The 23,038-nt window shown below is 44.0% G+C and overlaps 1 protein-coding gene across 3 annotated transcripts in view; it reads right to left on the bottom strand.

Annotated features, from left to right (window-relative positions):
• Positions 1–23,038, bottom strand: part of arhgap36 (Rho GTPase activating protein 36) — a 310,907-nt gene that overhangs the window by 14,451 nt on the left and 273,418 nt on the right. For all 3 annotated transcript variants that reach the window (XM_078547031.1, XM_078547030.1, XM_078547032.1), the window contains exons 8-9: positions 17,268–17,416; positions 14,508–14,684 (exon numbers count right to left, since the gene is read on the bottom strand). In XM_078547031.1, the coding sequence (XP_078403157.1) occupies positions 14,508–14,684; positions 17,268–17,416 (326 nt within the window). The remainder of the gene's footprint in view (positions 1–14,507; positions 14,685–17,267; positions 17,417–23,038) is intronic.

Here is a 23,038-nt window from a genome sequence, read left to right as displayed (position 1 = left end):
GCACGTCATAACATTCAAGGCTATGGGCCAAGTGCTGGTAAATAGGATTAGGTAGGTAGGTTAGGTGTTTCTCACGTGTCGGTGCAGACTCAATGGGCCAAAGGGCCTCTTCTGCACTGTGATTCTGTGATGTGATGTCACTAGATAGCAATCAGGAACAGAGACACTTGAGACTGAGAATTGCAGTCTTTCCTCCATCGACCAGGATTTGATAAAGTGCTGCACAACAGACTTGTGAGCAAAGTTATAGCTCATGGAATAAAAGGGACAATAGTAACATGCACATGAAATTGGCTGAGTGATAGCAAACAGAAAGTAATGTTTAACAGATGCTTTTCGGACTGGAGGATGGTTTGTACTGGAGTTCCCCAAGGATCAGTGTTGGAACCCTTGCTTTTCCTGATATATCTTAATAACCTAGAAGATTGTAGATGATTCAAAACTTGGTAGCATTGTGAACTATGAGGAGGATAGTGTAGAACTTCCAAAGGACACAGACGAGTTGGTAGAATGGGTGGCCAGGTGGCAGATGAAGTTCAATGCAGAAAAATGTTAAGTAATTCATTTTGGTAGGAAGAATATGGAGAGACAGAATAAAATAGGAGGTAAAATTCTAAAGCAGATGCAGGAGCAGAGGGTCCTGGGTGTATATGTGCATAAGTCATTGAAGGTGGCAGGACAGGTTGAGAGAGCAGCTAATAAAGCCCAGTGTCCTGGGCTTTCTTTATAGGGGCATAGAGCACAAGAGCAAGGAGGTTTTGTTGAACTTGTATAAGACACAAGTTCGGCCTCAGCTGGTAGTATTACATTTATATCTGAGTGCTGTTTTTTGGGAAGGATGTGAAGGCTTTGGAGAGAGTACAGAAAATATTCACAAGTGTGGTTCCAGGGATGAGGAACTTCAGTTATGGAGATAGATTGAAGAAGTTGGGACTGTTTTCCTTGGAGAAGAGAAGGCTGAAAGGAAATTCAATAGAGTTTTTCAAAATCATGAGGGGTCTGGATAGAGTAGATAGGGAAAAACTGTTCTCACTCATGAAAGGATCAAGAATAAGAGGACGCGGATTTAAAGTAATTGGTAAAAGAAGCAAAAGCAATATGAGAAATAATTTTTTCACTCTGAGTGGTTAATATCTGGAATGCGCTGCCTGAGAGTGTGGTGGAGGCAGGTTCAATTGAGGCATTCAAAAAGGAATGAGACTGTTTCCTGAAAAGGAAGAATGTGCAGGGTTATGGGAAGAGGCAGGAGAATGGCATTAACTGAATTGCTCATTCAGAGAGCTGGTGCAGACATGATGAGCTTATGGCCTCCTGCACTATAACAATTCTGTGATTCTGTGATTCACTTCCGAGTTTTCCTGTTCTGTATGCTTCAGTGTCTTGACATATAATGCATTTGTACACTAAGTCATCAGCAAGGCTAACACTCAGTGCTTTTATGTCTTTTTTTGTATTTTAATATGCTGAAAGGGTCTGAAAGGGTTACAAGAAGTTATCCTGCTCCCTCAGATGTTAGGAACAATTTTCCATTTCCATCTGAAAACAGAAGCAACAGATTGAAATAAGACAACTGATGTAAATGTTTGTGATAAAGCCGGAATTACTTTATATAAACACAGAGTTGAACCTTGGCAACAGTGCATCATGTGGCAATGACTGACACATTCTAACATTTACATGAATGAAAATGAGAAATCAACTTTGAACTTTAAGGATTTTTCTTTTTCTCTAAGGGTATTGCAATGCTTCTTCGAACACAAGAGTCTACTTTTTTTGTACCATCTATATATAGGCCTGGGAAAAAAAAAATCTATGTTGCTTCTGTCCTTTGCTGAAGGTGCTGCCTTTAGCCAGGATACAATTTCAGCCAGGCTCTCACCCAATTGCCAATTCTTTGTTTGTCAGAAATGCTCGGCAAAAGTGGGTGTACACTCCCGGCACCAGAAGAAGTCTTTCATCTCATCAGAGTGGGCAGATTCTAAACTAACATTCTCAAGTAGCTGGGAGTTTGCTATAAAGGTCAAGAGTTGTGGCAGAGCATAAGTTTGATTCTACTGCGTCAGGGTTCATGAGAGGTACACAGCAGACTCTCAGTGGGTTTCCCAGTTTCCAGAGGAAGCTCACCAGTGCAAAAAAAATAATCTCGATGTGGTGCTGATGAGAAACTTTAAATGGGCAGAATTCACAGAATCGTGGAATTGTCACAGGGTAGGAGGAGGCCATCGGGTGGAATCGGCCCAGATTTGCACTAAGTGCAGTAGCAGGTGGGAAAAGAACGTTTTATCTGCCAGCCGCAATGGCGGCTTTTCACAACGTATCGTCCTGATTCCGCCTCATTAATCATGCATTCCTGGGAACGCGCCATTTTGATGGTGGGCAGAGTCTCATTTGCCTGCCATGCCGTCACCTCAGCGCTTCCTCATACCAGGTGCCATATTTAAAGTGCAGCCGCACGCACACCTCTCAGTGCTTGCAGCCCAGGACTGCTGCACAGAGGACATGGCCCCGAAAGGCAAGGAGACTGCAGCCCCCCCCGATTCTGTGATGCATCCCTGGAATGCCTTTTGGATGACACGGAGGCCCGCCATGATGTCCTCTGGCCACAGGAGGTTGGAAATGGCAGCGGGGGTCAATGCCAATGCTGCACAGAAGAGGTTGGCCAACCAATGCAGAAAGAGGATGAATGATCTCATCTGTGCAGCCAGGGTAAGGCAACCATCTCATCACTCTAAACTCACACACTCATGCCCATCACACATTCACTGGCATCTCACTCACTGCCAGCTCAAGGGACATCATGAACCATTCTCACACACACACCCTCACATCTCCATCTGGCCTCATCTCCTTTGGAGACTGCCTCCTTATCCCTCACCATCTTGAGACCACTTGCACAGATCAACTTGTGTCCCCACACACACCCTGGGATGCTTCCCCCTACTTCCTCAGTACAGCCCTCGCCCTGCAGCCTCTTCCCTTGCCTGGGGCCACGTCTCTCCCTTCTGTAAGCAAGCCATAGCCCTGCAGTCATTGAAAAGCCACCCCCACTTTACGGCTGGTCTAGTAGGTAGAGACCTGCACATAAGCCCCCCTAAAAGTGATGCTGTGCTGCCTGTGAAACCTGGCGCTGATGACCGTGAGTGCTGCCCGAAGCAAGGTAGGCAAACAAACCTCAAAGACCCGAGTGAAGTGCAGCTCACCAGGTGCACGTCACTTATGTTCAGTTGTGAAACACATTGGTGTGACGGATGATTCAGCGTGGGGGGATGATTCCGGCGAGCTGGGTTTATAATGATATGCAGATGTATTACACTGAAGTTCCCAATGTTCTACAGTAGGAAACGTGGCCTGCCATTGATGGGCAGAGCGGATGACTGCAAACTGATTTCATGACGGAGCGAAACTGATTTTTGGCCTTCTCATCATATTGTCCAATCACACTGCAAAACATGCCCACTGCCAACGGGCAGGGAAAATTCCATCCATCGTATCCGCACCGGCTCTCCAAATGAGCAATTCACCAAGTGCAATTCCTCTGCCTTCTCCCTGTCACCATGCACATTTTTCCTTTTTAGACAACAGTCCCATTCCCTTTTGAATGTCACCTTCTCAAAGACAACTATGGATGGGCAATAATTGCTGGCCTAGCCAGAGATGCACACATCTCATGAATGAATTTTTTAAAATAAAATTGAACCTGCTTCCAGTGTACTCCCAGACAATATATTCCAGACCTTACCCACTTGCTGCGTGGGAAAGCTTTCCTCATGTCACTTTTCCTTCTTTTGTCAATTACTTTAAATCTGTGCCCTATCGTTCTTGATCCTTTCATGAGTGGGAACAGTTTCTCCCTATCCTTTCCAGGTGCCTCATGATTTTGAACACCTCTATCAAATCTCCTCTTAGCCTTCTCTTCTAGTCCTAACATTCCAATCTTTCTTCATAACTTCCTCATCCCTGGAACCATTCTCGTGAATCTTTTCCACACTCTCTCCAATGCCTTCACATCCTTCCTGAAGTGTGGAGCCCAGAATTATATGCAATACTTCAGCTGAGGCAAATTCAACATAACCATCTTGTTTTCTGTACTCTATATCCCTATTAATAAAACCTAGGATGCTGTATGCTTATTACCCATACTCTCAATCTGTGCTGCCACCTTTAATGACTCATGCACAAATGGAATCCAATTCCTACTGAAGGCCTTGACCAAGATCCAAAGCTTCAGCGTGCAAGTGTTGGGGTCAGAATGGAGGAGGGAGGTCAATGAGGTCCTCTCCATTGGGGTGCATCAGAGCTATTACTGCCTTTATCTGGGGCCTAACATCAGCTTCCCCATAGCCATAGGAAGCGGCAGTGACATGGGTGAATGGATGGACAGAAATCCACCAGGGAAGGAGGTCCGCCTCCTGCCACTTACGTGTTGTGGGCAGGGAAGAGGAAGGCAGTGTGGTCCTGATAGTAGTGGAAGGGGGAGATCGAGGTCAGGTGGCGAGGTGGTGGTAGTTGTAACCATCCACATTTTCCTCCATTCTCCATCCAATTTCAGACAGAATCAGAGAGGAGGATGTCTTTAATTCACTTAATCATCCTATCCTTTTATTAAATTTTGAATTCTTCATTTCTGTCAACTCACTCCAACAATTGCAAATTTTCAGCTTTATTTTTTGCACTGTTGGCTGTATTATTTTTACTGGCAAGAAAAGGCTAAGCTTTATCAGTTATCCGATAATCAAGCAAGGAGGAAATCCATGAAATGAAAGGGCTAATAACTTCATTCAAAAGAAAAACAAAAGATCTTCACACTTCTCTCTGAAGGGTAACTGGTATAGAATATTAAGGTTATAAATAATCAATCTTTTCAGTTTGAATTCTCCTAGGTTATATTGAAAACACAACATTATACTACATTATATACAAGGTAGATTTATTCTACATACAGAACACAGATGTACACTAAATTGTATTTCTTAGGGTGTCCAACACTGGATCACCTTTTCTTCCAGTAATATGTAGCTGCAAATATGGACTCTGCTTCTTGCTGCAGCAAGAGCCAAATATAATATTCCAGACTGGCATTTTTGCTCAAAGCCTTTTAAGAGCACAGAGTTTCACTGGTACAATGACACTTCAGGAACCCTGTTGAAAGAAAACACGGCACCTTAGGGGTGCCAGGTCTAGTTGGACATATTCCCATAGGTCTTCATCATGTGACATTTGATCAACTGAAATTATTCCCTGGCTTGAAAATGTTATTACAGTTGCCTTATAAATGTTGTGGTCCAGATTTTCTCTCCTGAGGCGTGTAGCATGACTCGGGAAATTTCCCGGATCCCCGCACACACCTCAGGACAAACTCCCCTGGATGGGGCGATCTTCATTCCGGGGGGTACGGGATGCTTGGGCCCACCACCACAGGACAGAGATCGGAGGTGACCACAGGGACAGTGCAGTACTAAGGTGGGCAGCTTTAAAGTCCTGCCTCAGTTATCTGGGACTTCATTCCTAGCCCTCACCCCTCACACTGCATTACTCCCCCATCCACTCCCTGCCCCCATGCCAGATTAATGCCAATCATGACAGATGTTAGGCCAGTTAGCTTAACATCTATCATAGGGAAAATGTTAGAAGCTATTATTAAAGATGTTATAGCAGGGCAGTTGAAAAAAATCAGGCTAATCAAGCAGAGTCAACATGGTTTTGTGAAAGGGAAATCATGTTTAACCTATTTGTTGGAGTTCTTTGAAGAAGTAACATGCGCTATAGATAAAGGGGAACCGGTGGATGTACTGTACTTAGATTTCCAGAAGGAATTTGATCAGGTGCCACATCAAAGGTTATTGCGGAAAATAATAGCTCATGGTGTATGGTGTAGAGGATAACTTACTGGCATGGATAAAACATTGGCTAGCTAACAGGAAACAGAGTGGCCATAAATGGGTCATTTTCTGGTTGGCAAGATGTAACAAGTGGTGTGCCACAGGGATCAGTGATGGGACAACAACTTTTTACAATTTATATAAATGATTTGGATGAAGGGACTGAAGGTATGGTTGTTAAATTTGCTGATGACACAAAGATAGGTGGAAAGTAAGTTGTGAAGAGGACAGAAGGAGACCACAAAGGGGTATAGATAGGTAATGTGTGTGGGTTAAGATCTGGCAAATGGAGTATAATGTGGGCAAATATCAAATTGTCCATTTTGGCAGGAATAATAAAAATGAAGCATATTATCTAAATGGCGAGAGATTACAGAGCTCTGAGATGCAGAGAGATCTAGCTGTACTAGTGCATGAATCACAAAAGGTTAGTATGCAGGTACAACAAGTAATTTGGAAAGCTAATAGAATGTCATTGTTAATTGCGAGGGGAATTGAATACAAAAGAAGGGAAGTTATACTTTAGTTATACAGAGGCATTGGTGAGACCACATCTCAAGTACTATGTTCAGTATGGGTCTCCTTATTTAAGGAAAGATGTAAATGCATTGGGAGCAGTTCAGAAAAAGGTTTACTATACCAATACCTGAAATGGGCAGGTTCTCTTATGAGGAAAGTTGAACAGGCTGGGCTTGTATCCGCTGGAGTTTAGAAGAGTAAGAGGCGACTTGATGGAAACATAAGGGGTCTTGACAGAGTGAGTCTGGAAAGGATGTTTCCTTTCGTGGGAGAATCTAAAACTAGCAATCACTGTTTAAAACGTGACCCATTTAAGACAGAGATGAGGAGAAGTATTTCTTTCCTCTCAGAGGGTTGTGAGTCTTTGGAACTCTCTTCCTCAAAATGTAGTGGAAGCTGAGTCTTTGAATATTTTTAAGGCAGAGGTAGATAAATCCTTGATAAGCAAGGGGGTGAAAGGTTATCGGGGTAGGCAGGAATGTGGAATCAAGGTTGCAATCAGATCAGTCATGATCTTATTTAATGATGGAGTAGGTTGGAGGGGCCGAGTGACCTATTGCTCCTATTCATATGTTTGAATGTTTTTTTGATCATGCCACCACCCCCCCCACCCCCTCCCCAAGGCCATGGGGCCTTATAACCCCCATGCCACCCTAACACCAACTTGTGCCAACCCACCTACCACCCTTGGCCCTTACACCATCCATACCAATTCACCCAGTATTCCAGTATAGCTAAAACACTGGCATCTACTCAGCAATGTGAAAAATTTCCCAGGTACATCCTGTCTATAAAAAGCAGGACAAATCCAGCTCAGCCAATTACCGCCCCATCAGTCTACTCTCGATCATCAGTAAAGTAATGGAAGGGGTTGTTGACGGTGCTATCAAGCAGCACTTAGCAATAATCTGCTCACGGACACTCAGTTTGTGTTTTGGCTGGGCCACCCTGCTCCTGACCTCATTACTGCCTTGGTCAAGACATGAAAAAAAGAGCTGAGCTAACGAGGTGATGTGAGAGTGACTGCCCTTGGCATTAAGGTAGCATTTGACAGAGTGTGACATCAAAACTGGGGTCAATAGGAATCAGGGGGAAAATCTTCACTGGTTGGAGTCATACCTAGCACAAAGGAAGATGGTTGTGGTTTTTGGAGGTCAGTCATCTCAGCTCCAGGATATCACTGCAGTTCCTCAGGGTAGTATTCTAGGCCCAACCGTCTTTAGCTGCTTCATCAATGACCTTCCTTCCATCCTAAGGTCAGAAGTGGGGATATTCACTGATGATTGCACAATGCTCAGCACCAGTTACGACTCCTCAGATACTGAAGCCGTCCATGTCAAAATGCAGCAAGAACTGGACAACATTCAGGCTTGGGCTGATAAATGGCAAATAACATTTGCTCCACACAAGTGCCAGACAATGGCCTTCCCCAAAAGGAGAGAACCTAACCATCTCAAGAATATTTCAGCATGAGAAATCTAGGGTCGAATTTTAATCCAGGTGCAGAGGCGCATTTCAGTACTTAGGCAGAATTTTCTGGCCGCATTGGCATTGGGCATCATGGCGGGTGGGTTGAATGGGACAATATGGTGGGAAGGCTAAAAACTGGTTCCTCACTGTCAATGAAATCAGTTTGCGATCGTCCACTCCACCCATCAATGGCAGGCTGCATTTCCCTCCGTTGCATGTCAGGAATCTAATTTCAATACTTTAGCATCTCATTATAAGCCCTGCTCGCCAGAATCATCCCCCCATGCTGGATCATCTGGCGAGCTGCACTTTGCTCGGGACTTCAAGGTTTGTTTGCCTACCTTGCTTCGGGCAGCACTTGCAGTCATTAACGCCAGGCTTCGCAGGCAACGCCACATCACTTTTAGGGGCTCATGGGCAGGCCTCTGCCTACGAGACCAGTTGTAAGGCGGGGGTGGCTTTTCAATGGCTGCAGGGCTAGGGCTTACTCAGGGAAGGGGGAGAAGTGGCCTCAGGCAAGGGAAGAGGCTGCAAGGCGAGTGCTGTACTGGGGAAGGTGGGTATCCCAGGATGTGTGTGGGGGCACATGTTGATCTGTGCAAGTGGCCCCAATATGGTGAGGGCTGGGGAGGTAGTCTCTAGAGGAGATGAGGCCAGATGAGGGTATGTGTGTGAGAGAGTGAGTGATGATGTCCCTTGAACTGGCAGTGAGTGAGATGGCAGTGAATGTGTGATGGCCTTGTGAGTGCGTGTTTACAGTGATAAGATTGTTGCCTCACCCTGGCAGCACGGATGAAATCATTCGTCTGTTTTCTGCACTGGATGGCCGACCTCTTGTGTGCAGCATTGGCACTGATCACTTCTGCCACTACCTCCCAAGCTGGAATAGTGAGACTGATGGGCCTCCTGTGGCCAGAGCGGAGGAGAGGACATCGAGGTGGGCCTCCACTATGTCCAGAAGGCATCCCAGGGATGCCTCACTGAATCAGAGGGCTGCACACTTCTTGGTTTTTGGGGCCATGTCTTCATCGGAGCAGTCCTGGGCTGCAAGCATTGAGGAGTGTGTGCACGGCTGCAGTTTAAATATGGTGCCCTGCGTGAGAAAGCAGTGAAATAACAGCGTGGTGGGCAAATCGGAGGCCGCCCACCAGCAGGGCGGCGTGGTTCCTGTGGTTGCATAGTTAATGAGGCGGAAATGGGATGATATGGCCTGAAAACCCACCATTGCGTCAGCAGGTAAAACGACTTTTCTCCTGCCCGCTACCGCACTTTGTGCAAGTCTGGGATGATTCTGCCTTAGCTTTCTTTTCAGAAAAATCTGATTTTTGCCCACATTCTCAACCCTGTTCCATTTTCCTGTGGCATTTCTGCAGATTGAGAATGTCTAGTGTATGATATGTATACCCACCCACCTCCCCCCAACCACCCCCATTGATGTTGGGTTCCCCATTTTAAATGGGGGAGAAAAATGGCGTTTCCTCCTGCACACCATTTTCACCTGGCAGTGCGGGATCTCGGAAGTCCATTAAAAGCACTCCAAGTTTCAGAGTTTGTGAAGAAAATGGAAACCTTGCTGAGGCATGTGGAACATTCTGAAAGGTCCGTGTAAAGTGTTTTCATGTCTTCAAGTGTCACTATTAGGAGCTGTATTGTAACATAAGTGTTTTAAGACAGTGATTAATCATAGTGATCTGAACTTTAAAGGTATGTTGACCCTTACATTGAACAGCCATGGGTATTTGTTCACATGCATTACAGCGTTTTCCTCCTGAAAAAAACACCATAATGCAGTGAAAAATATTACAAAATGTCCCGTCAGCCTGTGCTGTCATCATTTGTACTGTGATTTAAATGGCTCTGGCTGATTTTTAAAAATCCTGGTTTTGACACTTGAAAAAAATCTAATCAGCTTCTCCCTTACATTGATTGGCAGACTTTGAAAGTGAGATGAGCACCCTCTATTCTTTCCTTCCCAGAAAGCAGTCTATTGTTTGGACAGCTGTGGTCATTATCTACGCTTGGCTGAATTTCGAGTGCTAATGGATTTTTAGCAGATCTGAGAATGAATGGCAGTTTGAGGAAGATGTCATAATAGATTGTCCCTTTAATGTGGTTTCTGGTTTGTTGACACAAGCTAATACAACCACAAGAATTACAAGTTTTTTTTTCACATGGCAGAATGTGTTTTTTCCTCAGTATCAATGAAATGGGGATTTTTAGTGGATGGTGAGAAGTTTATTGTTTTTTCCCCAAGGAATGTAAAATATTTTCCATTGATAGTGCATGTAATCTGAGGACTATACATAGTGCATACTGGGTGTGTGACTATGGAGGTGGCCAATGGGGGGCATTGAAGTGGCATGGGTGGTCTTAGGGGCATGAAGGATATATGGGGGTCATTGGGGTGGCATGGGAAATATGAGGGGTCATGGGCTGGCATAGGGTGAGTGAAGGTGAAGTTTAGGGGGCCTTTAAGCTGGGATGCCATGTTGGAGAAACGAGGTGGGCCTTTTAATTGGCCTGTCTCCCCACCCACTGCAGTGGGGCTTGCAAACCTCACAGTGAACCCAAACCCGGTGTGAAAAGACAAAAATGGTGCGTGATGTCGCAAGTAGTTCACAGTTTATGAGCTGTGGTAGTGCGCAGGTCAGGTTTTCCCAAGCCCAGAGAAAGATTCTGCCTTAGTCCATTGGAATTCCATGCTAGAGGAACTCATTTATAGCAGTTATTCTTTGTGATAATTGGAATTATTTAATATTAAGTTTTGAGAAGCTGATTTAACACAGAGCTCTATAAATCAGACAACTAGGATTGTTAGAGTTTCTCCTTCCGATTAATCATCAATGAATCAACACTATTTAGAGGGTTAAATTTCACTAGCAAACTAAATATGACTTTCACAAAATTAGGCACTCAAGGTGGAAAAGAAAAATAACAATTCAGAAGGAGGAAATGGTATTTAAGAGAGAATGAAAGGGAAAGAGCCAGGACCGGAGGTGGCCTGCCCAACTTAGCCATCCTCACCCCTCTGGAGGAGGAGGTCCTGCAGCTGGAGGTCCAATACTGGAGCTAATCCATTGGCTGAGGCGAGGTTGGAGGAAGACCCTGGAAGCAGTGAGATTCCAAGGCACATAGCTCTCTCTTGCAAAATGTGCTTAATGGTTTGAGGAGGGTGGGCAACTGTCAACTGCCTTGCAATCTGGGGTGGTTGTCAGAAAGGTAGCATTGATGGCTTGCACAATTTGAGGTTGATGGTCTATCTGAATGTGGAAGGGTCGAAGATTCAAACACTGCCAACCATCCCTCAATGTCACCAGTGTGTGTTTTAGGAAGTGTGTCTCTCTGAACTCACCTCAAATGATGATTATGTCCCTCATTCTCCTCATTTTGTTTCCACCACAGGACAAACATTGGCAATAACAGCCACAAGCCCTGAGGAAGCATCGATAACCTCTGAGCAGGAAGATGGAGCTTCAGAGAGTGCAGTGTAACATCCTTGCCCTGCATCCAGCACGAGTGCAGATGCACGCACCTTAGTAGCTATACACGAGTCGGCTCTAAGGGATTCACACACTGGTGAGAGCACATCACAAAACCAGCTGTCAGAGACTGAGATAGAGCAGGCCTCTGGCACTTGGAGGAGTGTTGGAGGCGACCTAGATGCTGAGCCCTGGTCTGATGACGTGCTCTTGAGTTACCCTTCAGGCAGCAAACGCTTGATGTACAGTGCAAGGTAAATGGAGATGTGGCAGAGATTCCAGTGGGGTTACGCCTTTGTCACGGACAATGGAGGAGTCTATGCAGGCCATGAGCACTGCAATCACCCGCTCTTCAGAATGCATGCCTTCCTCCATTGAGAGACTGGCGACTATTATGGAGGGCCAAACCCAGCAGCTCACCGATGCGCTACTGGGTATGTGCTTTGATCTGCATTGCATCACCTTGACTCTGAGCTCCAATGCCCAGAGCCAGGGCGAGAGGGGGGCGAGGAGCCTGGAGTTTCATACAGGCCCTGGTTACTCTCAGGAAAGCAGGGAGTGCCAAATGGACTTCATGACAGCAGATGAGTAGCTGCTGCTGCCATGGGGGGACACCTCTCATGTGCTTCTGATGAGGACAGCCTTTCCTCCACCTCCTGCCATTGACACAAATGCCTCTGACTGCCATGGGGACAGGCGAGTCTCATGCCACCGTGAAAGAGGAGCCCAACACACTGGAGCCCTCACGGCCTCAGGCTACCAGAGGATGCCCACCAAAGTCATTTCGGGCAAGGGGCATAAGAGACAGCAGTAGCTCTGCAAGGGGGGAGAGTGCTACACTGTAGCACCCAGAAACAAATCAAGAAATCACATTAGATACACATGGGTTCACATTGGTGATTTTCATATCTGATTTTTGATTGATGCTATGTAATTATGTTACTAAATGAGTGCTTTTGAACATGTTGCTCCAGCTGCATTGATGCATTATCTGAGTGAGATGTGATGGTTTTGATTTGGATGGACTCAATGGTGTTAATGGAGTTTAAGTTCATGTGAGTCCCTCTGCGTGGCATTAATTGTTGACTTCACATAGCCCTTAGCAGGCACAGTTCTGGTGTTCTTGAGAAGGAGATAAGATGAGAAGGTGGCAAAGACCAAGAACATGTTGTTGTGTTGCAGACATATAGCTAATGGAATCTTCTCCTTATAAGTGAATCTCCTGTTTCCCTGGGATCTATACCTTCCCTTGGACAGGCATGCACACCTGGCTGGCATAACTCATCCTTCCTGTCATCAGAATCATCAGCAGAACAGAGGGCTCTGTCCATCACATCATCCTCTGCCAGGGCTTTCCCTCTATGCAGGGCCAGGTTGTACAACACCTAGCATATCATGACCATAAGTGACACTCTCACAGGTGCATATTGCAGAGCACCACCTGATCTGTCAAGACATTGGAACCGCATTTTGAGGAGACCAATGGTCTGCTCAACGAGGGCCCTAATGGTTGAGTGGCTTCCATTGTACCTCATTTCAGACTCTATCAGTGAGTTCAGTGCTCGTATCATCAGCCAACTCTTAAGAGGGTATCCTATCTCCCAGAAGCCAGCCATCCAAAGTTTGCACCCTGTTGAACATTCCTGATACCTGGGAGTGACTCAGTATGTAGATGTTGTAGTATGTCTTTAAGAGGATAAACATGTGTCTGTATACATCACTAGAGGAGAAATGATGTATGTATTGTGTAGACCATAAGACCATAAGACATAGGAGCAGAAATTAGGCCAATCGGCCCATCGAGTCTGCTCCGCCATTCAATCATGGCTGATAAGTTTCTCAACCCCATTCTCCCGCTTTCTCCCCGTAACCTTTGATCCCCTTACCAATCAAGAACCTATCTATCTCGGTCTTAAATACACTCAATGACCTGGCCTCCACAGCCTTCTGTGGCAATGAATTCCACAGATTCACCACTCTGGCTAAAGAAGTTTCTCCTCATCTCTGTTCTAAAAGGTCTTCCCTTTACTCTGAGGCTGTGCCCTCGGGTCCTAGTCTCTCCTACTAATGGAAACATCTTCCCCACGTCAACTCTATCCAGGCCTTTCAGTATACTGTAAGTTTCAATCAGATCCCCCCTCATCCTTCTAAACTCCATCGAGTATAGACCCAGAGTCCTCAAACGTTCCTCATATGTTAAGCCTTTCATTCCTGGGATCATTCTCGTGAACCTCCTCTGGACCCTCTCCAATGCCAGCACATCCTTCCTGAGATATGGGGCCCAAAATTGCTCACAATATTTTAAATGTGGTCTGACCAGAGCCTTATAAAGCCTCAGCAGCACATCCCTGCTTTTGGAACTGTGTTCCAGTTTTAGCTTTACTTTTGCTTTTAAGGAGCAGGGCAGAGCAGACAACAGCTCCTAGTGCCCCAAGCTTTAATCTAAATAAACCAGCCCACAATGTTTTTACCTAATCCCTTATGAGTAATTGATGCCTTATGTCTTATACAGCAAATAAGCTCATGGATTTATATCATTTTAAGAACATGACAGTAGGCATTGTAGCTGCTGCCAAGAGAGTGTGCACAGACTTGCATGACTATGGTCACATACCAGCTGCACTTTTTAAGGGAATGATATCCCTTCCTGTTTACAAAAGCCCCCTGCTGTCCAGAAGGCGCTTTAATGGCCACATGCATGCAGTCGATTATGCCCTGCACTTTGGTAAAATGGGAATACTGCTGAGGCCTCTGGGTCTTTCAGCCTGACTGGCATTATGACAGTATTGAAATAAATTTGTGGGCATGTTGGACAGGGCACCTGTTACTACCCTGATGCAGTGATGTTGAGCTGACTGCAAGATCCCACGCAGGTCTCCAGATAATGCCTGGAAGGACCCTGTAGTGAAAGAAATTCAGACCACTGTGACCTTCAAGGCCACAGGCATCACCTGTGACCACAGGAGACCACCTACACAATTAGATACAATGTCAAGGACACAGTAGCAGAATATACACAAAAATGAAGCACTTGAGCAAAGTACCAGAATAGTGACTGGTATCAGCAGAGCTGTTTAACAGCAAAGTATTTAGTGTTGTCAGGAAAGTAGAAGAGGAAGGAAACTTCACTGAAAAAATGGCAATTTTATGCCATACTTACTATAAACAGGGTTGTGTAGTTCTCAATCATTTTTTGGATCACCCTAATGATCGCTGAGCTTTCTTCAACTTGTGCTGCCTGCACACTGTAATCTTTGTCAGACATGTTCTCCCTATGAAGGAGGTTTGGACCAAAGATGGTGGCCAGATTGACAGCAGTCATTTTGTTTCCAGTCATCTAAAAGAAATAACAAATAATGAAACAATCACCTTCTCTGCAACATCACTGTTTATTACAAGGATGCCTGGTAGAATATTATTCATCAACTGGAACAAACTGGACAGAGTATTATAGTCCACAATTTCCATTTCTGGTGGGATAGCTCCTGTACTGGAGCAGACATGTATAAAATTAGATCCACATTATATGGATCTTACTATGTTGTCCTCACATTTTACATCATTATACAGTAAATATATAGCTCATCATCCAGAAAGAATCAATTGTTGCCCCCACCTTGCACCCTGATTTTTAAAAAAATGCATCAAAAGGTTTTCCCTCAACTACCTTATCTGGAAATTAATTCCATCTTTATGTGAAGGGCAACAGCCTGGTATCAGTCCCAAATTAGCATTTTGTCAGAAGGGATGTGTAGTTCTACTACATTAAGTGAACTAATGATAAGACTATCTCCTTTACCACCCATATCCCCTATCTCTCTTCCACTCCATTACCTTCACCTTATGCCTTATGGCTAATCTTTCTTCTGGCTACTTTCACAAATTCACTCTCCAGCTCCCTCTCCTATGGTCCCACACCATCATAACAGTTCTGCTGCCGTTTGACCATACCATCACCAGATCTGCCTTGACCACTTCATGATCTGCCAGGCCAAAAGTATCCAGTATTTCAAGATCATCTGAGAGAGCAAACATAACCTAAGCTTCTTCTCTCCACCACCAATCATCTCCATAAACCCTTTCCCCTGTTTCTTCCATGCTAATCTCCAACAAGTGCAAGAGGTTCATGGGCTTCTTTGTTACCAAGGCTGAGGCGTTCCATTCCACTGGTTCTACTGTTTCCCCAACTTCTTGAAATTAAACCAAATATTACGCGAGTTTCCCTCTGCCGTAGCCCTGAACCCATGTTTCACTCTATCATGTCTCGCGCCATGAGCTCCCCAGTCTTATCTTGTCTAAGAAATCCATCTCTTGCTTCCTTGACCCAATTCCCACTAAATGACTGACTATCCAACTAGCCTTCTGGGCTCATGTTGTGAATGATATCCTCTCCTCCAGTATTGTTTCATGCACGAAAAAAACTACCTTTGACAGCTCATTCTTTGCAAAGTACTGCCCCCATCTCTAACTATCCTTTCCTCTCCTGAGTGCTGTGTTGATACCTCAAACCTTCCTCTTCCTCATCTATATGCTGCCCCTTGGAAACATTATCTGGAGACATGGGAGCAGAATCCACATGTACTCTGACAACACCGAGCTCTATCTCCACTACCTCTCTGAAGCTTTCCACTGTTGTCAGACTGCTTGTCCAATGCCAGTCTTAGATGAGCCACAATTTACTTCAGTTAAGTAATGAGAAGACTAATATCATTGTTTCTGACCATTTCCCTTCTCTAGTTTCCACTGCTTCTCTAGATCCTTCAGCTACCTCTGTGGTGTCACACTGCCTTAATAGTATTAAGCGGTCAATGAGTCAAAATTTGCTCCCTATATTAACCTTGCTCTGTCACACTGCCAGATCCAATAATCCTACCCAGCTACCATCTCACATTCCTCCCATGATTTCATCAGCATTTAAAGGTATTTTACAGCACCTCATCACATCTCTCAAGTAAACTGCTCGATCTGGAAAATCCTGAGGGATTTGACTGCCTTCCCACTTTAACTCCCCTGGGAGGTGGGTAAAACATCCAAGAAATTGGCACAGACCCACTTGCTGGATTTTCTTCATTTTCTAGAAATTCTATAAAGTGACAGAACTTTCTCCCACAGGAACAGAACCAGGGACAGGACTCTCTGAGCCAGCAGTTTCTGTTTCTTTAACTCCAATGGGACTCAGGTGTAATAGTGGCAATCAATATGCTCGTTGAGAGAGGAGGTACATCAGCTTCCACAATCGGGTATGCAGCCTGAAAGACTTTAATTAGAGTTAAATATTCTGCAGATGAACAAGGCTCCTTAGGCCGCACCTTCCAAACCCACGGCCACTACCATCTACCATCTAGAAGGACAAGGGCAGCAGACACATGAGAACGCCACCACCTGGGAGTTCCCCTCCAAGCCTCTCGCCATCCTGACTTGGAAATATATCGCTGTTCCTTCGCTGTCGCTGGGTCAAAATTCTGAAACCCCCTCCCTAACAGCACTGTGGGCGTGCCTACGCCACAGGGACTGCAGCGGTTCAAGAAATCAACTCACCACCACCCTCTCAAGGGCAACTAGGGATGGGCAATAAATGCTGCCCTAACCAGTGATGCCCACATCCCGTAACACCTGTTTGCTGAGAGTGCTGACAGGGCCAATGCTGGGGGCAGGAAATAAGAGTGTAGGAAGGCAATGGCAGCATTGTGACCCAAGGACTGTTAGGATCTTTAAGTACAGTAAATTTCTTTCAATTGACTGTTAGGTAAGCAAGCATGGAAGCTAATATTGTATGCCATAATAAAGCCCAACGGTCAACGACCAGATGAATGAGCAGTTAATCTGATTTTAGTGATACTGGATTAGACACTGAGAGGACTGATTGTTGACTTGTATTTTTCTGAACTGCTGATGGTATCAAAATTGATGTCATCATTACCTCTTGCCCATCTTCACCAAATGAGTCATGGGCGTGGCTCGCTACCCTTGACAGCAACTCAAGCAATCGGAGCAGAGTGTCACAGTTACATGGAGGCAACAGATAAATCAGCAGCTGGAGGGTGGAGAGCTGTTTCTTGTGATTCATTGCTGCACCAAAAAAAACAAGAAGAAATCAGGACCTCATGATGTAGCAGAACCTTTTGTTGACATCCTATTAATCAAACCATGAATTACCAACTTGGATATGCTCTCAGCTTTCCAAAAACAAGCCTAATTTGCCTTGAATTTGTTCTTCAGACAGCTGCTTGATATAATGGGATTCCTGACTGTGATTTGATTGCACTTTTGGGGTGGGGCAAGAGATGAATATTTATTTATCATTATGAGATGTCAGCAGCATCCCATTTTGGATAGCCAGCATAAACTACCAGGTTTAATTGCAGAGTAAAGTTCTTTTTATACTTCTCCATAAAGAATTTCCAGGTTAGGTATAATACCAATTGGAATAACCAGAAGAGATGATCAGGAAGCAGCTCTCACAATCAGATTCCCATGTAAAAGACCAAGGTTTAATTAAGGTTTGCTGATGAAATATTAAGTTAATGAAGAAGGAGCATTGCCTGCTTTCAGTCATGTTCCAAAGCTTAAGGTGCCACTGAGCAACACTGAGAGCTGGCAATCCTGTTAGATTTAAGTTGAACTTTTAGGCATTTTTCTCCATAAAAGATTCTGCCTTCTTCCCAGCGCAAACTGGCCGTACAACGAGCTCAGAGTCATCAATGAAAAATGCGCACTAAAAGAAGAAATTTTAGCTAAGACGATTCAAACTATATATCTAAGAACATAAGAACATCAGAACTAGGAGCAGGAGTAGGCAATTCAGCTCCTCGAGCCTGCCCCACCATTCAATACGATCATGGCTGATCTCATTTCAGCCTCAACTCCAATTTCCCACCCTCTCCCCATAACCTTTCAACCCGTTACTAATTAAAAATCTGTCCATGTCCTCCTTAAATATATTCTGTGTCTCAGCATCCACTGCACTCTGAGGTAGTGAATTCCACAGGTTCACGACACTTTGAGGAAAGTAATTCCTCCTCATCCCTGATTTAAATCTACCACCCCTTAGCTTAAAACTATGGCCTCTCGTTCTAGAATGCCCCCCAAGGGGAAACATCCACTCCGTATCTACTTTGTCTATCCCTTTTAGCATCTTATATACCTCAATTAGATCTCCTCTAATCCTTCTAAACTCTAGCGAGTATAGGCCTAAACTGTTCAATCTCTCCTCATAAGACAAGCCCCGCATCTCTAGAGTCAATCTAATGAACCTCCTCTGAACTGCCTCCAAAGAAACTACATCCTTCCTCAAGTAAGGGGACCAAAACTGTGCACAGATGCAGTTTCACCAATACCTTGTACAGTTGCAGCAACACTTCACTATTTTTATACTCTATTCCTTTAGCAATAAATGCCAAAATTTCATTTGCCTTCCTTATTACCTGCTGTATCTGCATACTAGCTTTCAGCTATTTCGGTGTCAGCTGCAAATTTAGCTATAGTACCTTCTATCCCTGAATCCAAGTCATTAATATAGATTGTAAATAGTTGGGGCCCAAGAACCAAACCCTCTGGCACCCCACGAGTTACAGCTTGCCATTTAGAAAAAGGCCCATTTATCCCGACTCTCTGCTTTCTGTTGGTTAGCCAATCCTATATCCAAGCTAATATATTACCCCTAACTCTGTGTGATCTTTTGTGTGGCACCTTATCAAAAGCCTTCTGGAAGTCCAGATATACTACATCTACAGGATGCCCATTATTCACTTTGCTTGTCACATTGTCAAAGAACTCTAGCAAATTAGACAAACACGATTTACTCTTCATAAAACCATGCTGACTCTGATGGATTGCATTTTGACTTTCCAAATGCTCCATTACTACTTCCTTAATAATGGATTCCAACAATTTCCCAATGACAGACATTAAACTAACTGGTCTATAGTTTCCTATTTTCTGTCTCCCCCCTTTTTGAATAAGGGTGTTATATTAGCATTTTTCCAATCCACTGGAACCTTTCCAGAATCCAGGGAATTTTGTAATATTATAGCCAATGCATCCACTATCTCTGCTGCCACTTCCTTTATGACTCTGGGATGTAGGCCATCAGGGCCTGGGAACTTGTAACCCTTTAATCCCCATAGTTTGCTCAGTACTTTTTCTCTAGTGATGATGATTATTCTAAGTTTCTCCTTCTCTATACCCTCTGCACTACCTGTTACTATTGAGCTGGTACTGCTGTCCTCCACCGTGAAAACTGAGGCAAAATATTGATTAAGCGTCTCTGCCATTTCTGCATTCCCCACTATTAACTCCCCAGTCTCATCCTCCAAGAGACCAACATTCACTTTAGCTACTCTCTTTTCTTTTATATACTTGTAGAAGCTTTTGCTATCAGTTTTTACATTTTGCACTAGTTTTCTTTCATAATTTACCTTTGCTCTTTTTATTTTTTTTAGTAACCCTTTGTTGATCTTTAAAAGTTTCCCAATCTTCCAGCCTGCCACTGACCTTTACAATTTGATATGCCTTAGTTTTTGCCTTTATGTTATCTTTAACTTCTTTGCTTAGCCATGGATGCTTTTCCCCCCTCTTACCATCTTTCTTCTTCTTTGGAATACATTTTATTTGGAAGAAGTTGAATATCTCCTTAAATACCTGCCACTGTTCATCAACTGTCCTACCTTGTAGTCTTCCTGCCCAGTCCACTAGAGCCAAATCTGCCCTCATGCCTATGTAGTTACTTCTGTTTAATTCCAGAAAAGTAGTGTGGGACTCAAGTTTCTCACTCTCAAACTGAACTTGAAATTCTAGCATGCTATGATCACTCTTCCTTAGAGGATCCTTTATTATGATATCAGTAATTAATCCCATCTCATTACACAAAACCAAATCCAGAATAGCTGGTTGGTTCCACAACGTATTGCTCCAAGAAACAATCTCTAATACACTCTATGAACTCTCCCTCGAGGCTACCCTTGCCAATTTGATTAGTCCAGTCTATATGCATATTAAAATCACCCATGATTATTGCTGTGCCTTTCTTACATGCTCCCAGTATTTCCTGGTTTATACTGTGCCCTACTGCTGAACTACTGTTTGGGGACCTATAGATTACTCCCACCAGGGACTCCTTTCCCTTGATATTTCCTATTTCTACCCAGGCTGACTCTACGTCTTGCTCTCCAGTGCCTATATTATTCCTCACTATAGCACTGATCTCTTCCTTTAAAAACAAAGCCACACCACCTCCTTTTCCTTCCTGCCTATGCTTCCGAAACACTGAGTATCCTTGGATATTCAACTCCCAAACCTGTTCTCCCTGTAACCACGTCTCAGTAATCGCCACCAAATCATACCTATTTATCTCTATTTGCGCTGTTAACTCATTAGTTTTATTCCGAATGCTACACGCATTGAGATACGAAGCCTTTAAGTTTGCCCTATTGTCAATTTTCCCTACTCTTATATGATTCTTTGGTGCAATATGGCGTTCACACACTCTGTCCCTTCCTTTCACTTTTTGGTAACAATCAGCCTCGTCACTAACCTGCACTCTTACCCTCTCCTTAAACTTTGATTTTTTACATTTCCATGCAGCTGAGCCTTCCCCCCAACTATTTAGTTTAAAGCCCTATCTACAACCCTAGTTATGCGATTCACCAGGACACTGGTCCCAGCATGATTCAAGTGGAGCCCGTCCGAACGGAATAGCTCCCTCTTTCCCCAGTACTGACGTTAATGTCCCATGAATTCAAACCCATTTCTCCCACACCAATCTTTGAGCCACGCGTTTACCTCTTTAATCTTATTGACCCTGTTAGCTCGTGGCTCAGGTAGTAATCCGGAGATTATTACCTTTTTGGTTCTGCTTTTTAATTTAGCCCCTAGCTGCTCATATTCCCTCAACAGAACCTCTTTCCTTGCTCTACCTATATCATTGGTACCTACATGGACCACAACAACTGGATCTTTCCCCTCCTACTCCAAGTTCCTCTGCAGCCCAGATGAGACATCCTTAACCCTGGCACCAGGTAGGCAACACAGCCTTTGGGACTCTCGATCCTGGCTACAGAAAACAGTATCTATTCCCCTAACTATACTATGCCCGATTACAACTACATTGCTCTTTTCTCCCCCCACTTGAATGGTTCCCTGTACCAGGGTGCTACGGTCAGTTTGCTCATCTGACTAATCATTATTAGCTGTGATCAGTATTAGTAAACTCCATTGTGTCTTAACCCCAATTTCAGAAGAGTACCTTCTATTATACAAGTATTACAACTCTGTTTCCCATGTACAAAAACAGAATTACCTGGAAAAACTCAGCAGGTCTGGCAGCGTCGGTGGAGAAGAAAAGAGTCGACGTTTCGAGTCCACATGACCCTTCAACAGAACGATGCTGCCAGACCTGCTGAGTTTTTCCAGGTAATTCTGTTTTTGTTTTGGATTTCCAGCATCCGCAGTAGCTTTTTGTTTTTATCTCTGTTTCCCATGTGTTATTTACTATAGGAGCAAGTAACCTCTGCATCCAAATTTAAGATATTTAACATTTTAGAAACACAGTGACCACCATTTTAACGGATACTTTGATAAGATTAAATTCTTCAATATCTGTTGTTCAAGCTGGTGCAGGTAAGGCTTCAAGAACTAAAACACATATGAGGTTGTATCCTTGTTGAAGTCTCTGAAACCCTAGGAAAGCAAATAAAGAAAAACTAAGAAAAGTTATAAGCAATTTTAAAGCATTTCCGGAAAGACACCTGCTGGGCAAAAGTTTAAAAAGAGGTAAAAGCCCTGATTTTCGTGGAGTCAAGCCAAGTGGGGAAGCCTTCAAAAATGGTGGGTAGGACTCGATTCCATGATTCCCATTTTGGTCAATTTTTGCCAGCGTGGGATAAGGGTGCGAATAGGCAGCCCACATGCAGCACTCCTTTCCTTACTGGCTCCATTGTGGGGGTGGGCACTTCAAATCTCCCTGCAATTTTGATTAAGTTGAACCTACTCTGTTAGCAGACATGGTTCATGGCACCTCAGAGGAGTTGTGAACTGTAAGGGAATTCTAGTCTTGAGTCAGGAACCAAAAAACAAAAACAGCCATTTAAGATTTCCTTTGAAATACACTGCCCCTCTTACCTTCTCATAAAGCTGTCAAACAATCACAGCAATTCATAGTATCAAAGAAAAAAGCTATTATCCACTTTATACCTCTCAATCTTGTGCAAATAAACACACAGGTATTGAAAATAAACTCTTCAAAGAAAGGTCAGGTTATCACGAGATAATAAAAGTGACAATCAAATAAAGGTTTTACTCCCCTGTAGGCTGTGTCAACATTTCCTGCTGAGCTAAGTGCATTATGGGGCTTAGCCAAGCATTTATAACAAGGCCATCTGGAAAGACAGATGCTGGACGATCTGTTCATCCTGCTTCTACAGATACAGCATGCACTGTTTACACAGTAGAAAAGGGGACTGCAAGATTTGTTTGAGTGACAACTTCATTATCTTGTAATAAGTTACTATGTCTTTAACGTGGTATTTCAATGCCTTTGTGTTTATTTACACAAGATTAAGTGGTCTGGAGTGAATGAAAGCTTTTAACATTGATACTATGAATGGCTGTGGTTAATTGACACTTTTAAGAGGTTATAAGCTGAGCAGTTTTGTTAAAAGGAGATTTTCAAAGCCTCTGCCTATGTTGTCAGTT

Source organism: Cetorhinus maximus, chromosome 8, assembly GCF_964194155.1.
Source record: "Cetorhinus maximus chromosome 8, sCetMax3.hap1.1, whole genome shotgun sequence".
Taxonomy (NCBI): domain Eukaryota; kingdom Metazoa; phylum Chordata; class Chondrichthyes; order Lamniformes; family Cetorhinidae; genus Cetorhinus; species Cetorhinus maximus.
This window is presented reverse-complemented; position numbering and strand designations above follow the sequence as displayed.